General features: G+C 44.7%; 1 protein-coding gene across 5 annotated transcripts in view; it reads left to right on the top strand.

Annotated features, from left to right (window-relative positions):
• Map2k5 (mitogen-activated protein kinase kinase 5) overlaps window positions 1-13,279 on the top strand; it is a 213,233-nt gene that overhangs the window by 166,792 nt on the left and 33,162 nt on the right. For all 5 annotated transcript variants that reach the window (XM_076925729.1, XM_076925728.1, XM_076925727.1 and 2 more), the window contains one exon: window positions 12,529-12,590. In XM_076925729.1, the coding sequence (XP_076781844.1) occupies window positions 12,529-12,590 (62 nt within the window). The remainder of the gene's footprint in view (window positions 1-12,528; window positions 12,591-13,279) is intronic.

The raw sequence follows: 13,279 nt of genomic DNA, 5'->3' as shown, positions 1-13,279 counted from the left end.
CATGCACTAAGTCAGCATATTAACTGGTGATAATGGCCAAGTTTATCTGCATAGTCTATGTAACTCCTGACAAAATGCTACTGGGATATTTTTATGCATAAATGAATAAGCTGATTCCAAATTTTTCTATGCAAATGCAAGGACTTAAGAGTAGCCTTAAGAACATGAGGCTGGAGAGATAGGTCTGCAGTTAAGAACAGTAGCTGCTCTTGCAGAGGACCAGAGTTCAGTTCCCTGCACCCCCAGCACCCACAATCATATATAATCCCAGCTTGAGGAGACACAGTGCTCTGGCCTGCATGGCAGTGGCCCACCCACAGACATACACATAATTAAAAATTTTAAAATCTTCAATGCAGCCTGAACAGCTTAGGGAGGAGGATTGAGATATTTCAAAACTTGCAGCAAAATTGTAGCAATAAAGTTGGTGTGGCAGTGGCATACGGCAGGAAGTTGGGGTAGAGACAAGAGGCAACAAGTAGCCTGGGTGTGCATAGCCATGCCTCCAGAAATGTCAGGAGACTGAGACAGGAGGATCATAAGTTTAAAACTATCCTGAGCAACCTTGGAGGTTAAGAACAGAATAAGAGAAAAAAAAAAATATATATATATATACACACACACACACACACACACACACACACACACGAGTCTAGTATCCAGAATGTGTAAAGCACTTATAAGTCAGTAGCAAAGGCAAGTGAGCAAGAGATTTGAATTATCCCAAAGACCTGCAAATGGCCAATAAGGAGACTCGTGGGCTAAACATGACCAGCAAATCAGACTTCATTTCATTTCCCTCCCAGAAGAAGAACACCTGTAATCACTGGGACACCAGTAAGAGCTGGTGTTGACCAGAACTTGGACTGGGTGAAACCATCCTAAGGGGCTTGAGCACATGTAAAGCGACACCGTTGCTATGAAATGCAGCCTGGCAGTTTGTCAAATCTTTAACATAGAGTTACTATGTGACCAAAACTCGTGATTGTCCTGCCTCTGCATCCAGAGCACTGGAATTATAATTGTGCCACCACGCTGAGCTCATTGTGGCTTTGAAATTAAAAAAAAAAAAAAAAATCGCACTGTCATACTTTTAAAAGCATCTACAAATGAGATTGTATTTTCCTGTTGGCTAATTCGTTCTCATGGGTTAGAGATTAGCTTTGTGGTAGAGTGTGTCAAGCACGAGGCCCTGAGTTGAGGCCTCAGCAAGCGCACACCCTGCCCCCCCCCATGGGGGAAAAACTTTTAAAAATATACTCCTTTAAATCCCTCTTTACTGTCACCCAGGAACCCATCCTAGCAAACAGAGGACCCTGAAGCTCCTCTGGTCTCATAAGCTATTAGGTCTCTAACACTATGCCCCGCTCCCCACAGGATCTAGGCTCAGGACTGCTGCTGTTTTAAATCTTGACTCTTGGTGCTGGAGAGATGGCTCTGTAGTTCAGAGTGTTAATTGCTCTTGCAGAGGACCCAACTCGATTCCCAGCACCCCACATCAAATGGCTTAAAGCTCCCTTTCTAGGAGATCTAGTGTTCTCTGGCATCCACGAGCATGTACATACACAGTACATATAAGTTAAAATAATATTTTATTTTAATTTAAAAATTGTTGATTATCCCCTAAAGCATCATTCTTTACCTCTGTCAACCCCAGAGTCCAAGGTCATTCTCGGCTGCAGAGTGATTTCAAGGTCATCTATCTCATGGTGTTTGAGCTACGTGGGATTTCACCTCAAGAGGAAGAGGGGCTGGAAAGGATTCAGTTTTGTTTGCCACCTATAGAATGATTGCAGATCTTTAAGAAATACTGTAGTTTGTGACTAGGATGTAGCTCAGGGTAAACCCAAAAGATTTGGGGATTCAATTTCTGCTATCTTTAAGGCAGAAGGGAGAGGAAAGGAGACGGGAGGAACCAGGAACTCATCCTCTGCAGAAGGAAGCATTGCTGGACGGGGTCACTAAGGAAGGTTCTTGGCTATGAGAGGGGCGAGTGTTAAGGAAAGGTCATTAAGAATGACCACCTAACAGTACCTCTCCAGATTCAGAAAGCGCTGTGAACTGACTAGAAGGGGAAACAACACCTGCTGTCTTTGCCTTGGTTCTGAAGCTAGCAGAGGGGGAAAGCACAGCTTCTGCCTCCCTGTTGACAGCACACAAAGGGTCTGTGCACCTTCCACAGCGTCTTAGATCTGGAGGGGACGGAGCCCGGCCTGAGCCCTCCACAGCTACGCAGATAGCACTTTTGGCCATGTGTAACATTCCCTCCCTGGTAAATGGGAAGCTCTCTGATGGGGTTGATCTCTGGTGTTTTGCAGTTTGTGTGGGTTGATGGTGGAGGCCTCAGGAACCAGGAGAGCCAGTGCTCCTGGATGCACTCAGCAGTCCTGTCCTCCAGCCATGTGTTAACTGGGCCTGTGTCTTGTGGCGGTGGGAATATGTATCATGGGAAACCTGAAACCCAATATTCCTTTTGTGTGAGTCAGTCTTTAGAGACCTACTGCGTCCTTTGAAACATCCAGTGTGTTTAAATTAATGCAGTTTGGCTGGTTTGAGGACTACAGATAGGTTAAGGCTAGAGTCCGTTAGTAATTACATTCTTCTATTGACAATAACTGTTTCTTTAGAAATGACATTAACATTCTACAAAAACACAGCAGTGATCCAAAAGTTAATGTTCTGTTCATTCATAATTATATTTAATTCATATTTATGAGTTCATGGGAGGGAGGAATGAGAAAGAAATGAGTTAAAAATGCTACAGGAGAAACAATGTAAGAGAAACTCTCTCTCTCTCTCTCTCTCTCTCTCTCTATCTGAAAGATGTTCAAAGTCACTTGAAGGAAGAAAATAATTTTAAAACACAGTTATATAAAACCGTGTTTTACTAACTTTGCCGGAAATCTGTGGTTTTATAGATTATTTTCAGCACTGAGCAAATCCAATGGAGAGATTTTCTCAGCATTTTTCTTTCTCTATCACTGTGATTTTGATTTCATGGATATTTGGGGGGGAGGATCCGCCTCTTCAGACCAGACAGGATGCATAAGCTTTGTGTGGTTTCTTTGAATTGTCCACGAGACCTGATGTATTATTAATGAATTAATTTCATGGTGGCCGAGGCCTGTGAATAGCATCGTGTGAACGGGCAGTCGCCCGATGGGGCCGGTCTTGGCTGCCGTCATTTAACATGTGTTGCGCTATTGTGGAGTCTTACCCAGCCGCAGGACAGTGCTCATTCAATCCACCGTGATGGGACCTTCACACCCCGAACCCATGCTGACTGCCAGGGTCAGTTGCTGTAATGGTCCTGCCTGCTGTTAGCTTTCCCTAAACCAGGAGAGATGATCGTACGATAAGTGAAATGTCCTCAGTAGAGACCACAGACTGGTCGGCCTGGGTGTCGGCCTCCATTCCAGAATGGAGGCGGCCGTCTTCCTTCCTCCTGGAAATGGAAGCGTCTGGGCCCCCGAGATCCCTGATGTTCTGAGGTCCAGAGTAGCAGATGGCATTATGATTTTCCAAATCCTGATGAACATTCTAACCGAACTTACTCATTTCACAGTGTGTAGTTTTGTTTGGTTTGGTTTGGTATCCTCTCCCTCTTCCCCCGCCTCTGTTCCTCTCATAGTAACTAATTTTAAACCGATGCAGTGTCTCCTTCAGCCAGCTTTAAATTCCCTCCCTGTTAATTATTCTATGGAACCAAATGCAGCACAGTTTCACATACAGTCCCAAGCTTGCTATTGTAACTGATGGGCCTTTGGGTTCCGTTTAAAATGTAAGCAGAGTCTGCCCAACCTCCTTTACCATAAGTCACCAGGTTCCGATTTCCCCCATATCCGTGGCTTGCCATGCAGGTGGCAAATAGCAATAACTATTCTAACCGTGAGCATTCAGAGGATGTACGGTGTGGCGACGCTGAGTCTGGGTTTGCAGTGAATTCTCTGAGTCTGACTTGATGGTGTTCTGGCTTGTTGAGTTTTCAGGACACGGACCTGCCAGGTTCTTGTAGCTGAGCGAGCAGTGTGTGTATGGATCATGTGTCTTTGTGCAGTGGAAGGATGTGCAGAGATGGATTAGACATCCATTTCGGAACCATGGAGGGTTCTTTTTCTCTCCTGTTTCTGCTTACTCTAGCTTCTGAAACAGCTTCCATCTGAAACAGCTTTTAATCAGCTCTTCCGCCGTGAGAACCTGGTGAAATAAATGCCAGTTGCATGTATTTGAATGATAATGTGGGTCCTGGCTCCAACATGTGTAGCTGGACTTTTCATGAGGAAGAACGAGCTTGACCTTAGCAGCGTATGGAATTCAAAGACTATATGGGGACAAGGGGAACCACAGGTAGGAGTCGCTGAATAATTACCTCTAGACCAGCCTGAGCGGGAGACTTCCCGAGAGGGCCAGCTCATTTAATGGTCCCTAAAACTCAATCTTGTGCATGTCAGTGGTCATGCTTGACTATCTGCAGCAGTGTTTGTATGAAATGCATCGGGAGCAGCGGAGAGTAAGGACAGTAGTGGGCTGTACTTTTGTAAATGAAACGCCCGTTGCGATGTGAGGAAGTGTGCCTTTATAGCTGTGTCTACACTGTAGGAAAGGGAGGTGTGTGACTGTGTGTGTTGGGGCCGGGGGATGCAGGTACCTCTAAATGAACGCTGCTCCCTGTGATTTATGAGTACCAAGAACCCAAAATTAAAAGAGAAAAAATGTTTGTTGGCTTTAGGGAAGGTGCCACCTCAGATACAGTTGAGAAGGCGAACTCACTCTCCAGTTCTGTTTTCAAAGAATTTCTAAAACAATCAGATCTTTGTCATGTCTAGAAAGTCTCTATGTAAATCTTTTAATGACAGCAAAATAAGTATAGTAGCTGACTTGGGTTCATCATGACATTGATGGCAAACATGTTTCTCTTTTTCACCGTAATATTGAGGAACTTCAAAAATATATGTAACTGAAAAGATATCTGTGACAACAGTTTCAATTACCTAGAGACAGATTCCATTGGTCCTATTCATTTGTATGGTGTGGGTTTTTATAAGCCATCTGGTGGTGGTGTTCTCTTGACTAACCAGTGGTTCCTTTGACTGAAGGGTTTATGGGCAGGGTGAGTGTTTCCGAAGTGAGAATTCAAGCCTTTAGCCCCTGGTTCCAGGTCCATCTGAGACAAGTTAAATGAACTGCTACTATCAGGCCAGACCAGCAGACAGAACTTCACACCAAAATGCCCACGCATGTAATTTGTCACGTCTGGCAACCCCAGACGTGGAGTGACCCAGGGTGGAAATTGAATCATCCTTCACTATCTGCACTCAGGCCCAGTCAGTAGAGTGGGGTGGGTGGAGGAGGGCCCTGGGCTCCAGCTCAGCCTTCAGAGGCCATCTTCTCTGCTGATGTCTTCACACACCTTGGTAATGCAGAGCCCCATTCCCGCACCAGTGCTGGCCTCAGAACCCTCCCAGGATTGGGCAAGTTCATCTCAGCATGGAATAAAGAGTCCGCTTGAGGTTATGAAGTGGCAGTGCTCTTAAATCAGCTCTGTGTCTGGTGGGTCTCTGCTGCGGCGTGGCTCACGCCTGTAACAGAGCAGCTAACCAGCAGGAACACCTGTACCTCTGTCCCTATCTTTCTCCTCTCTCTTGGCAGTTAGGACAGAAATGTACAGATCCCAACGTGGAGGACTTTTAAAATACTAAAACTTGCTAATTTCCCATTATCCTCCGTGACACTGTCTTCTTTTTTATGTGTGTGTATTTATGTAAGGCATATGTACACATGTATGTGGGTGCACACACCTATGTGAGCACAAAGGCCAAAAGAAGTCACTGGATGTCCTGCTCTGTTGTTCCTTACCTTATTCCCTTGTGATGTGGTCATTTACTGAACACAGAGGGAGACTGATGGCCAGCAAACCCCACCGATCCTCTTGCTCCAGCACCGCTACCACACACACAGGGCTGGGAACACAGGCACATATGACCACCCATTGAACCTACCCACCCAAGACCTCAATCACCTACTGCACAGGAAGCTCTTGGGTTATAGGTTAGCATATATGTCTGTGCATATATTTAACAAAAATTGGGGGGGGGAACTAATTTTCTCTTTTGCTGTTGAATTTTTTATTTATTAAAGACATAGCCCCTATATTCCAGGTTGATCTTAAACTTCCTAAGTACCAAGAATGGCCTTGAGCTTCAGGTCCTCCCCTCCCCCACCTTCCAAGTGCTGGGTTGCGGGCTTGCAGCACCACACCGGGTTTTCAGGATGCTGTGGATGATAACCCCCGTCTCGCTGCATACTAGCAAATGATATACCAGCTGGGTTACATCCCCAGCCCTGGATTTTCAGTTTTAAACCAACTAGGTTTCCTCCCCTGGAGACCACAGACTTAGCCTGTGAATTCTGCCAATTGTCGCACAGAGATGGCAACCATAAGGAATGAACAGTGAGGCTCAAAAACCAATTTGGGATCTGACAGCAAAATGCTATTCTGCCTGACCTGAAGCCACTGAAATTACAAATAACCTTTGACCCCAGCACCATGAGTAGAAGTGGAGTGATCTAAGAGTGCTGTGCTAATTAGTATGAACCACAGGACCTAAAAGCAGATATGTTTGGGCTTAGCCACAGGAACATCAAGCTTGAATTAAAAGACTTACCATGAAAATATAGAACATAATTCAGTATTGGCTTCATTTGATTCTTTAATGTTAACTACTTGCTGGCTTGGTTCTGTAGCAGCAATGTATCTTAAAATGGGCTATTTTTAAACTCAGAAAGCAGGCCAGACATGATAGCACATGCCTTTAGTTCAAGTCTAGCCTGGTCTACATAGTGAGTTCCAGGACAGCCAGGGCTCTGTAGAGAGACCCTGTCTCAAAAAATAAAATAACAACAATTTAGAAAGCTTATTCTTTTTGCATATGTGTGTGAGGAAGGATGGGTACAGGCACATATGTGTAGAGTGTACACACGTGACCAGTTGCTTATGCTGAATCCAGAGGTTGGTCTGGTCAGGAGCCCTCCATCACTCTCCCTTGTTCTTTAAGGCAGGGCCTCTCATTCTTTAGCCAGGCTGACAGCAGCCAGGCCTAACCATCACCCTGTGTCTATTCCCCTCGGCGCTTGGGTTATAGGTCTTTGCAAAACACACCCATGGGTGCTGGGCTCTGAACCTGTGTACCTTGTGAAGCCATCTCTCCAGCCCCTCCCGCACTGGAAGACTTGACTGCATTTTAACATTGATCATAGAACTCACAAATAAAGTCAATATCCCCAAGATTATTTAGTTATCCCTCTGTCTTCCATATGTCAGTAAAATAAAATCCTGGTTTGGAGAGATGCTTGTATTTGTGCAAATACAGTCGTGGTGTTTATACCCCATGTGCTCCCTGCAGTGAGAGAAGGCGGCAGGTGAAGAGCACAGGTTCGCATCTGCTCTTCCCTGACACCGTGGCATCCCACAGAGCCTGACTTATCCTGTGACTGAGCAGATACTCAGTCACAGATAACTCTCCATCGGAGTGGTACTTCGTGCTGGTGTCTATCGGTGTCTTGAGTTAGCCACCACATTGTTGTGAACGTCCATTGTCGTCTTTGCTTCTGAGCGAACATCAAACTGAAGTCCTCAGAAATGTGTCTTAAACAAAGGTCCCTCAACTTTTCCAGTTGTGGATCTAAGAAAGCAGGGATCTAAGAATTCCAGCTTCTTACACATTTTTTTTAATTAGCTTTTTCTTTTTATGTGTTCTCACTTAATATAGTTTTGGATTCATATGCAATATAACCATTAGAGACAATAGAGATACCTACTTCCCACTTACAACTCTCATAAGTCAAACATAGTACAGCAACCAGGACATAGGCCCTGACCTTGTTCGGATTTTACATTACATGTGATTATTTCTGGGGACAGGAGTAGGGTGTATCAGAGATAAACATTAATGGCACAGGTCCTTTCAAAGATTTGTTTTTATTTTTTAAGTTATATGCATGTGTGTGCATGTCTGCATGCAGGTGTATGCATATGAGTGCAGTGCCCATGGGGGACAGAAGAGGGCATCAGATTCCCTGGAGTTGGGCTTGCAGGCAGTTGTGAGCATCCAGTGGTGAGAACCAAACCACTGGAAAAGCATTTCCTTTCCTTACAGCCAAGAAACATGGTTTTCAATATAAGGATATTCTTTTACAAAAGTGACCCCCCCCCTTTTAGGTTGGTTGCCTCAAAAGCATTTTCTCATTTATGCTTTTTGTTTTTGGAATACCTGCCCTTCCTACCCTTGTAGGGTATCACAATCACAAATGCGTTCATTGGAAGACTTAACTCTGTGTGAGCTGGCAGCAGCTGTAGTTAGGACTAGATATCTTTAAACCTCTTTCTTCTTCCACCTCAGTGAGTATACAGGTATACACACACACACACACACACACACACACACTCACACTCACACACAATTTTCTGCTGCTTGCCTTTTTTTTATGCCTGAGTACCTTGCTGACAAGTGCTAATAACAAAATACCCAGAGAGAGAGTCCAGTTGAAGTTAGCACACATTAAACATTCCAGACTTGTCCCTTTGCTCAGAGATTGTGCATAATTAATAATTAAACAGTTTGGTTGTAACGGGTTGACCTCTCTGAAGTGTTCATTACTCACAAGGCAAAGGCATCATTCAAACTTTTTTCCCAGTGTCCTTCGCTGTTCTCTGGTGTGTGGCCTGCCCGTGTTTGGTTGTTCAGCAGAAGGGCTGACCAGATAGTTATGAAACCTCTGAGACTGCAGACTATCCCCTGTATGCCAAGAACTGCTTGCTGAAATGCTTCATGGTGGCTGCTGTCATTTAGCGGCTGCCTGCTCGGTGGCAGGATCCAGCCTGTGATCCTTAGCAGGATTTTAAAGTTGTTTTGGGATTCCAGTCTCAGGTTAAAGTTTTTGGCTCAGGTTGTGCCCACTCCTGCAGTCCAGACCTTCATGGTTAGGCTTACAAAAAGCATCTAGACAAGAAAACCCCCAGAGGTGACATCCAGTACCCAGGGCCTAAAGGCTTCCATTACCCATTCTGCCCGGTTCCCACCAGAGCTTCAGAGGCAATCATTAGTGTTCCGGCTTCCTCAGTCAGCACGTCTGTTTCCGAATGCATCTCTTCCTCTTGCCTGAACCCTGTTCACAGAAGATATTCCGATATGTACCAGCATCTACTTTACTGGAATCTCTAACTGCGCCACCACCCATGGGTCTCAGTCCCCAGTCCCCTCCAGCCCCAGGACAAATGGGATGCTTCCCCTTCTAGTGCACCTTCAGGGAAGCCAGAGCCCAGTTTTTAGTATGTGTCTGAACTTGCCCCTTCCCTAAACTTTGAGCAAAATAACAAAATAGGCAGGCGTGTTCTTCGAGGCTCTTCTCACCCTGAGCCACACTAGCTTCTTTTTTTTTTTTTTTTTTTTTTATCTTGAAAGCATCTCTGCAGCAGTATGGTTATTGGCAGGCTATCTGCTGCTGCTCTCTTGGTATGTTAGCAGCTGCTTGTGGAACAGTAAACTCTCCAGGACCACCCTTGCCTTCTTTCTCCATCCACCCTCTAGCCAGCCCTCAGCGTCTCGGGATAGGCTTCCTTGAGGCATGCATGAGACGTGGATTCTAAAATGAAAAAGAAATATCCGACAGCATGCACTTGAGATTAGATTGTCTTCCCGCACATCTCTGATGAGTGATTTCTTCCAGGCTCCACTGAGAGGAGAATCTACTCTCTGTGGCTTTCCAAAGTCAACATGGGCCGGTGTTTTCAGAAGCCAAATAAATTATTCACGCCTACCACCCGGTGTTCCATAGTTTTATAATATGAGGCACGTAACAGGCTGTAATATTAGGTCTTAAATAAAATTAAATATCCACATAAGATGCTACATGTCTCATTTCCCTTCTGCTGTGTTAAAGTGGCACCTTCACTAAGCTGCCGGGTCTCCAGTTCATAAGTGACCCTTGACATCCCACCTTGAAGCAGGGGTTGCATCAGCACCATGCTTTATACAAGATCTTTGTGGACATCCAGTCCAGAAGCTTGGCCGTCTTGGTAAATATTCAGCCACATTAAGATACCAACCTTTATTTTCCTAAATACTGAGTCTTAAAGCAACTACTGGGCAGAGCTTGGCACTGCACACCTTTAATCCCAGCACTCAGGAGGCAGAGGCAGGTGGATCTCTGTGAGTTCAGGGCCAGCCAGGCCTCCAGAGAAAAATACCTCGTCTTGAAAAATAATAAGTTAATTAATTAATTAAGCAATAGCCACTCAGATAGTTGGCCCTACACACACATCCAAGAAAGGTCCATGCAGAGGTGATACTTCTTCACAGATGAGAATTCGTCATTTCTGTGTCTTCAGCTTTTACCTTCTCACAGATGTTGAAGACTCAAAAATGTCATTTCTGGGTTTTCTTTTTTCTTTTTCTTTTTTTTCTTTTTTTTTTTTTTTTAATTTTTTTGAGACAAGATATCACTATGTAGACCAGGTTGCCCTCAAACTCAAGAGAACTATCTGCCTCCTGCACACCGGGACTGAAAGTTTGTACCACCATGTCCAGCTAAAATGTCAGTTCTTGACCCAGGAAATATATATCTCGGATGTCTTTCCTTAGAACAGACCAGGTCTTAAATTGATACCATGTTTTATTTTTGCTTTTCAAACCAATGGGACTCCTGTGGCCATTTTACAGTGGTGTTACTAAGGGCCGGGCTTGTTATTGTGGGTCTTGCGCCTTTTGAGTGTCAGCTTCACCCTGCTCTGGATATCGCCAGTGAGCGATGCTTTGAAGTTGATGAGGTTTTGTTTCACGCCCCTGTCCTTTGTTTTCTGTCCTCCTGGAAGGCTTTCCCTACTGATGACAATTTCAAGTTTGGAATTGCAGCCCTCGAGGTCCCCTCCCCTCTTGCTTTCACTGGGTGAATAAATTCAGTGTGCACACGCAAAAGCCAGGATGGATCCTGCACACCTTCTCACACACATTTTTTTTTTTTTTTGGCGGCCTTGGCCCCCTCAGTTCCTTTTGATTTAATTGTCTTTTCCAGCAGTTTCCAAAGTGTTTGAATCGGAAACAAAGCCTTAATAAGAGTTCTAGTTAATTTTCTGTCTTGTAATTACCGATCTCATTTTTCTGATAATTGGCCACAGCAATTATATGTATATTTACTAATCACATAGGAGGCTGTGCGGTTGTGTCTGTCTGCCACCATTGATAATGACACGCGGAGTGCAGAGGTGCCTTTATCTTCTTCTGCTCTCCACTGCATCAAAGCTGTTTCCTCCGGTTCTCCATAATGAATACATGCATGCATTTGACACAGTTGTGTGCTAGAGAAATTGTTTGGCTCCCACCAAATGCTCCGTGCTCTGAGTTCCTAGCCTGCAGCGCTGGAAGGTTGTATGTAATGATATATTGCTCATCCAAATGGCCAAAGCACTCCAAAGCGCAGTGAGATTAAAATAAGTCATTCCTTTGTTAATTTAAATAGGTGCATGTATCATACTTTGCAGGGCACTTGGTGTAGGGGTGTCAGGGAGGGAAAGAGGCGCCGAAAGGTATTTTTAATAGCAAATGAGAATGGATGAGAACAGAGTCATTTGCAGCTGCCTACTTTATGTGGCTCTCTTGTTCCAACTGTAGGCCTAATGAGATGACTGTTGAAGTACTCTGCAGTGTAATTTCATTACATCCTGAGCTGCCACGCCATAAACACAGCGGCGCTCTCTGTCACTCGTGGAAAAACTCCTAAATTCTTAAAGCCTTCCTCTGCGAATGGCAATGGGGTTCTCTCCCTGGGTCAGGAAGCCCAGTCATTTGTTGCCCTGTAGCTTCCTGCTCTCAGAGTCGCTCCTGCGGCCACCCCTGGTTTTTTGTCTGGTCGTGGAGGTGGGAGTTTCTCATTATGTCCCCAATTCACGGGCTTCCTGACAACATTTGGCCCAGACTGGCAGAACCGGTGAAATTCCTTCTCGGGGAAACAACTTACCCTACAAAGCATCTGTCTTTTAAATTCAAACAAACAAACAAGCCAAAAAACACAATGCAAATATACAAGGGGCAGGCAGATAAGAGCGGTGAAATATACAAATAAAATGTGAATAACTGGAAGGTGTAAATAAATAGCAAATCCAGGAAAAGAAACAAAGGTCAAAACAAGAATGATTTCCCAGCTCTTTGTTAATTACAAGACCATTTGTGTGTTACTTAAATAATCATTAATTTCTCATTTACACTTTCCCTACCTTCCTTCCTGCCCGGTGGCTATCATTGTCCTTCCCCCCCCCACCCCCTCCCTCTCTGCTCTGTGTTTCTCACCATCGTAAAATGTGTGTGCCTTGAAACTTGGCATCTTTGCCTCACTGTGTGGAGGAGGGTTCAGCCAGTCCTTTTAATTGGATGAGGCCTTATGCCATTCCAACTCCTCCTCAGTGGGCGGAAGAGGAAGAAAGAAAAAAAAAAAGCATTCTGTGACTTGGGGTGACTGTTTCCTCCTCCCTCCCAGGATTCGCCGGTCCTTCCACTTGGAGAGTTCTCGGAGCCTTTCGTACATTTCATCACTCAGTGGTGAGCGCAACCCCCACCCCTCCACCCCCACCCCGTTTGCAAACCCCTGTGTCCTCAATGTAAATGATACATGCCATTAACTCCAAGGCTTTCTGAGACCTTGTGACTCTCCCTGCTTCCTTTTGGAGATGGGAGGGACTTCGGGGCCTTGGGCAGCCAGGGCAACAAAGCCAAGATTAAAATTGTTTAAATTATGTAAATGTTACTTACACACAGGATTGTGAACATATTTTAGAGGCAGGCGCCCCTGTCTTAATAAACTGAGAAAGAAACCTCTTTGATTTTTCTTCCCCCCAAATACATAATTTTACAGCCCCTAGTGCCAGATATATGAAGCTTTTTTTTGTTGTTAATGTAACCTCAATTCATCCATAAAACTGCCTGTTACTTAGCAAAGGCAGTAGTGTATTAATTCACCTGATTCTCAGTAAAAAAAATTCGTCTTCGGGTGTATTTAAACACAATTTAGTCACATCTCACGTTTAATATTTCAGAGACCTTTGTTAGGCCCTCTCCAACCCTGGAGGAACAGAGAGGAAATGCAGGATTTTGCAGGAGTGGTCATTGGAGCCTCGAGGCACCGGCCTTTACCCTGAAGAAGAAACAGTTTTCAACCCAGGCTTCTTTTCCAGCCTTCTGCCTTTTCCCTCCTGACAGGACACAGCTTTCTCTCATTAGCTCTTCACTGT

Source organism: Arvicanthis niloticus, chromosome 26, assembly GCF_011762505.2.
Source record: "Arvicanthis niloticus isolate mArvNil1 chromosome 26, mArvNil1.pat.X, whole genome shotgun sequence".
Classification (NCBI taxonomy): domain Eukaryota; kingdom Metazoa; phylum Chordata; class Mammalia; order Rodentia; family Muridae; genus Arvicanthis; species Arvicanthis niloticus.
This window is presented reverse-complemented; position numbering and strand designations above follow the sequence as displayed.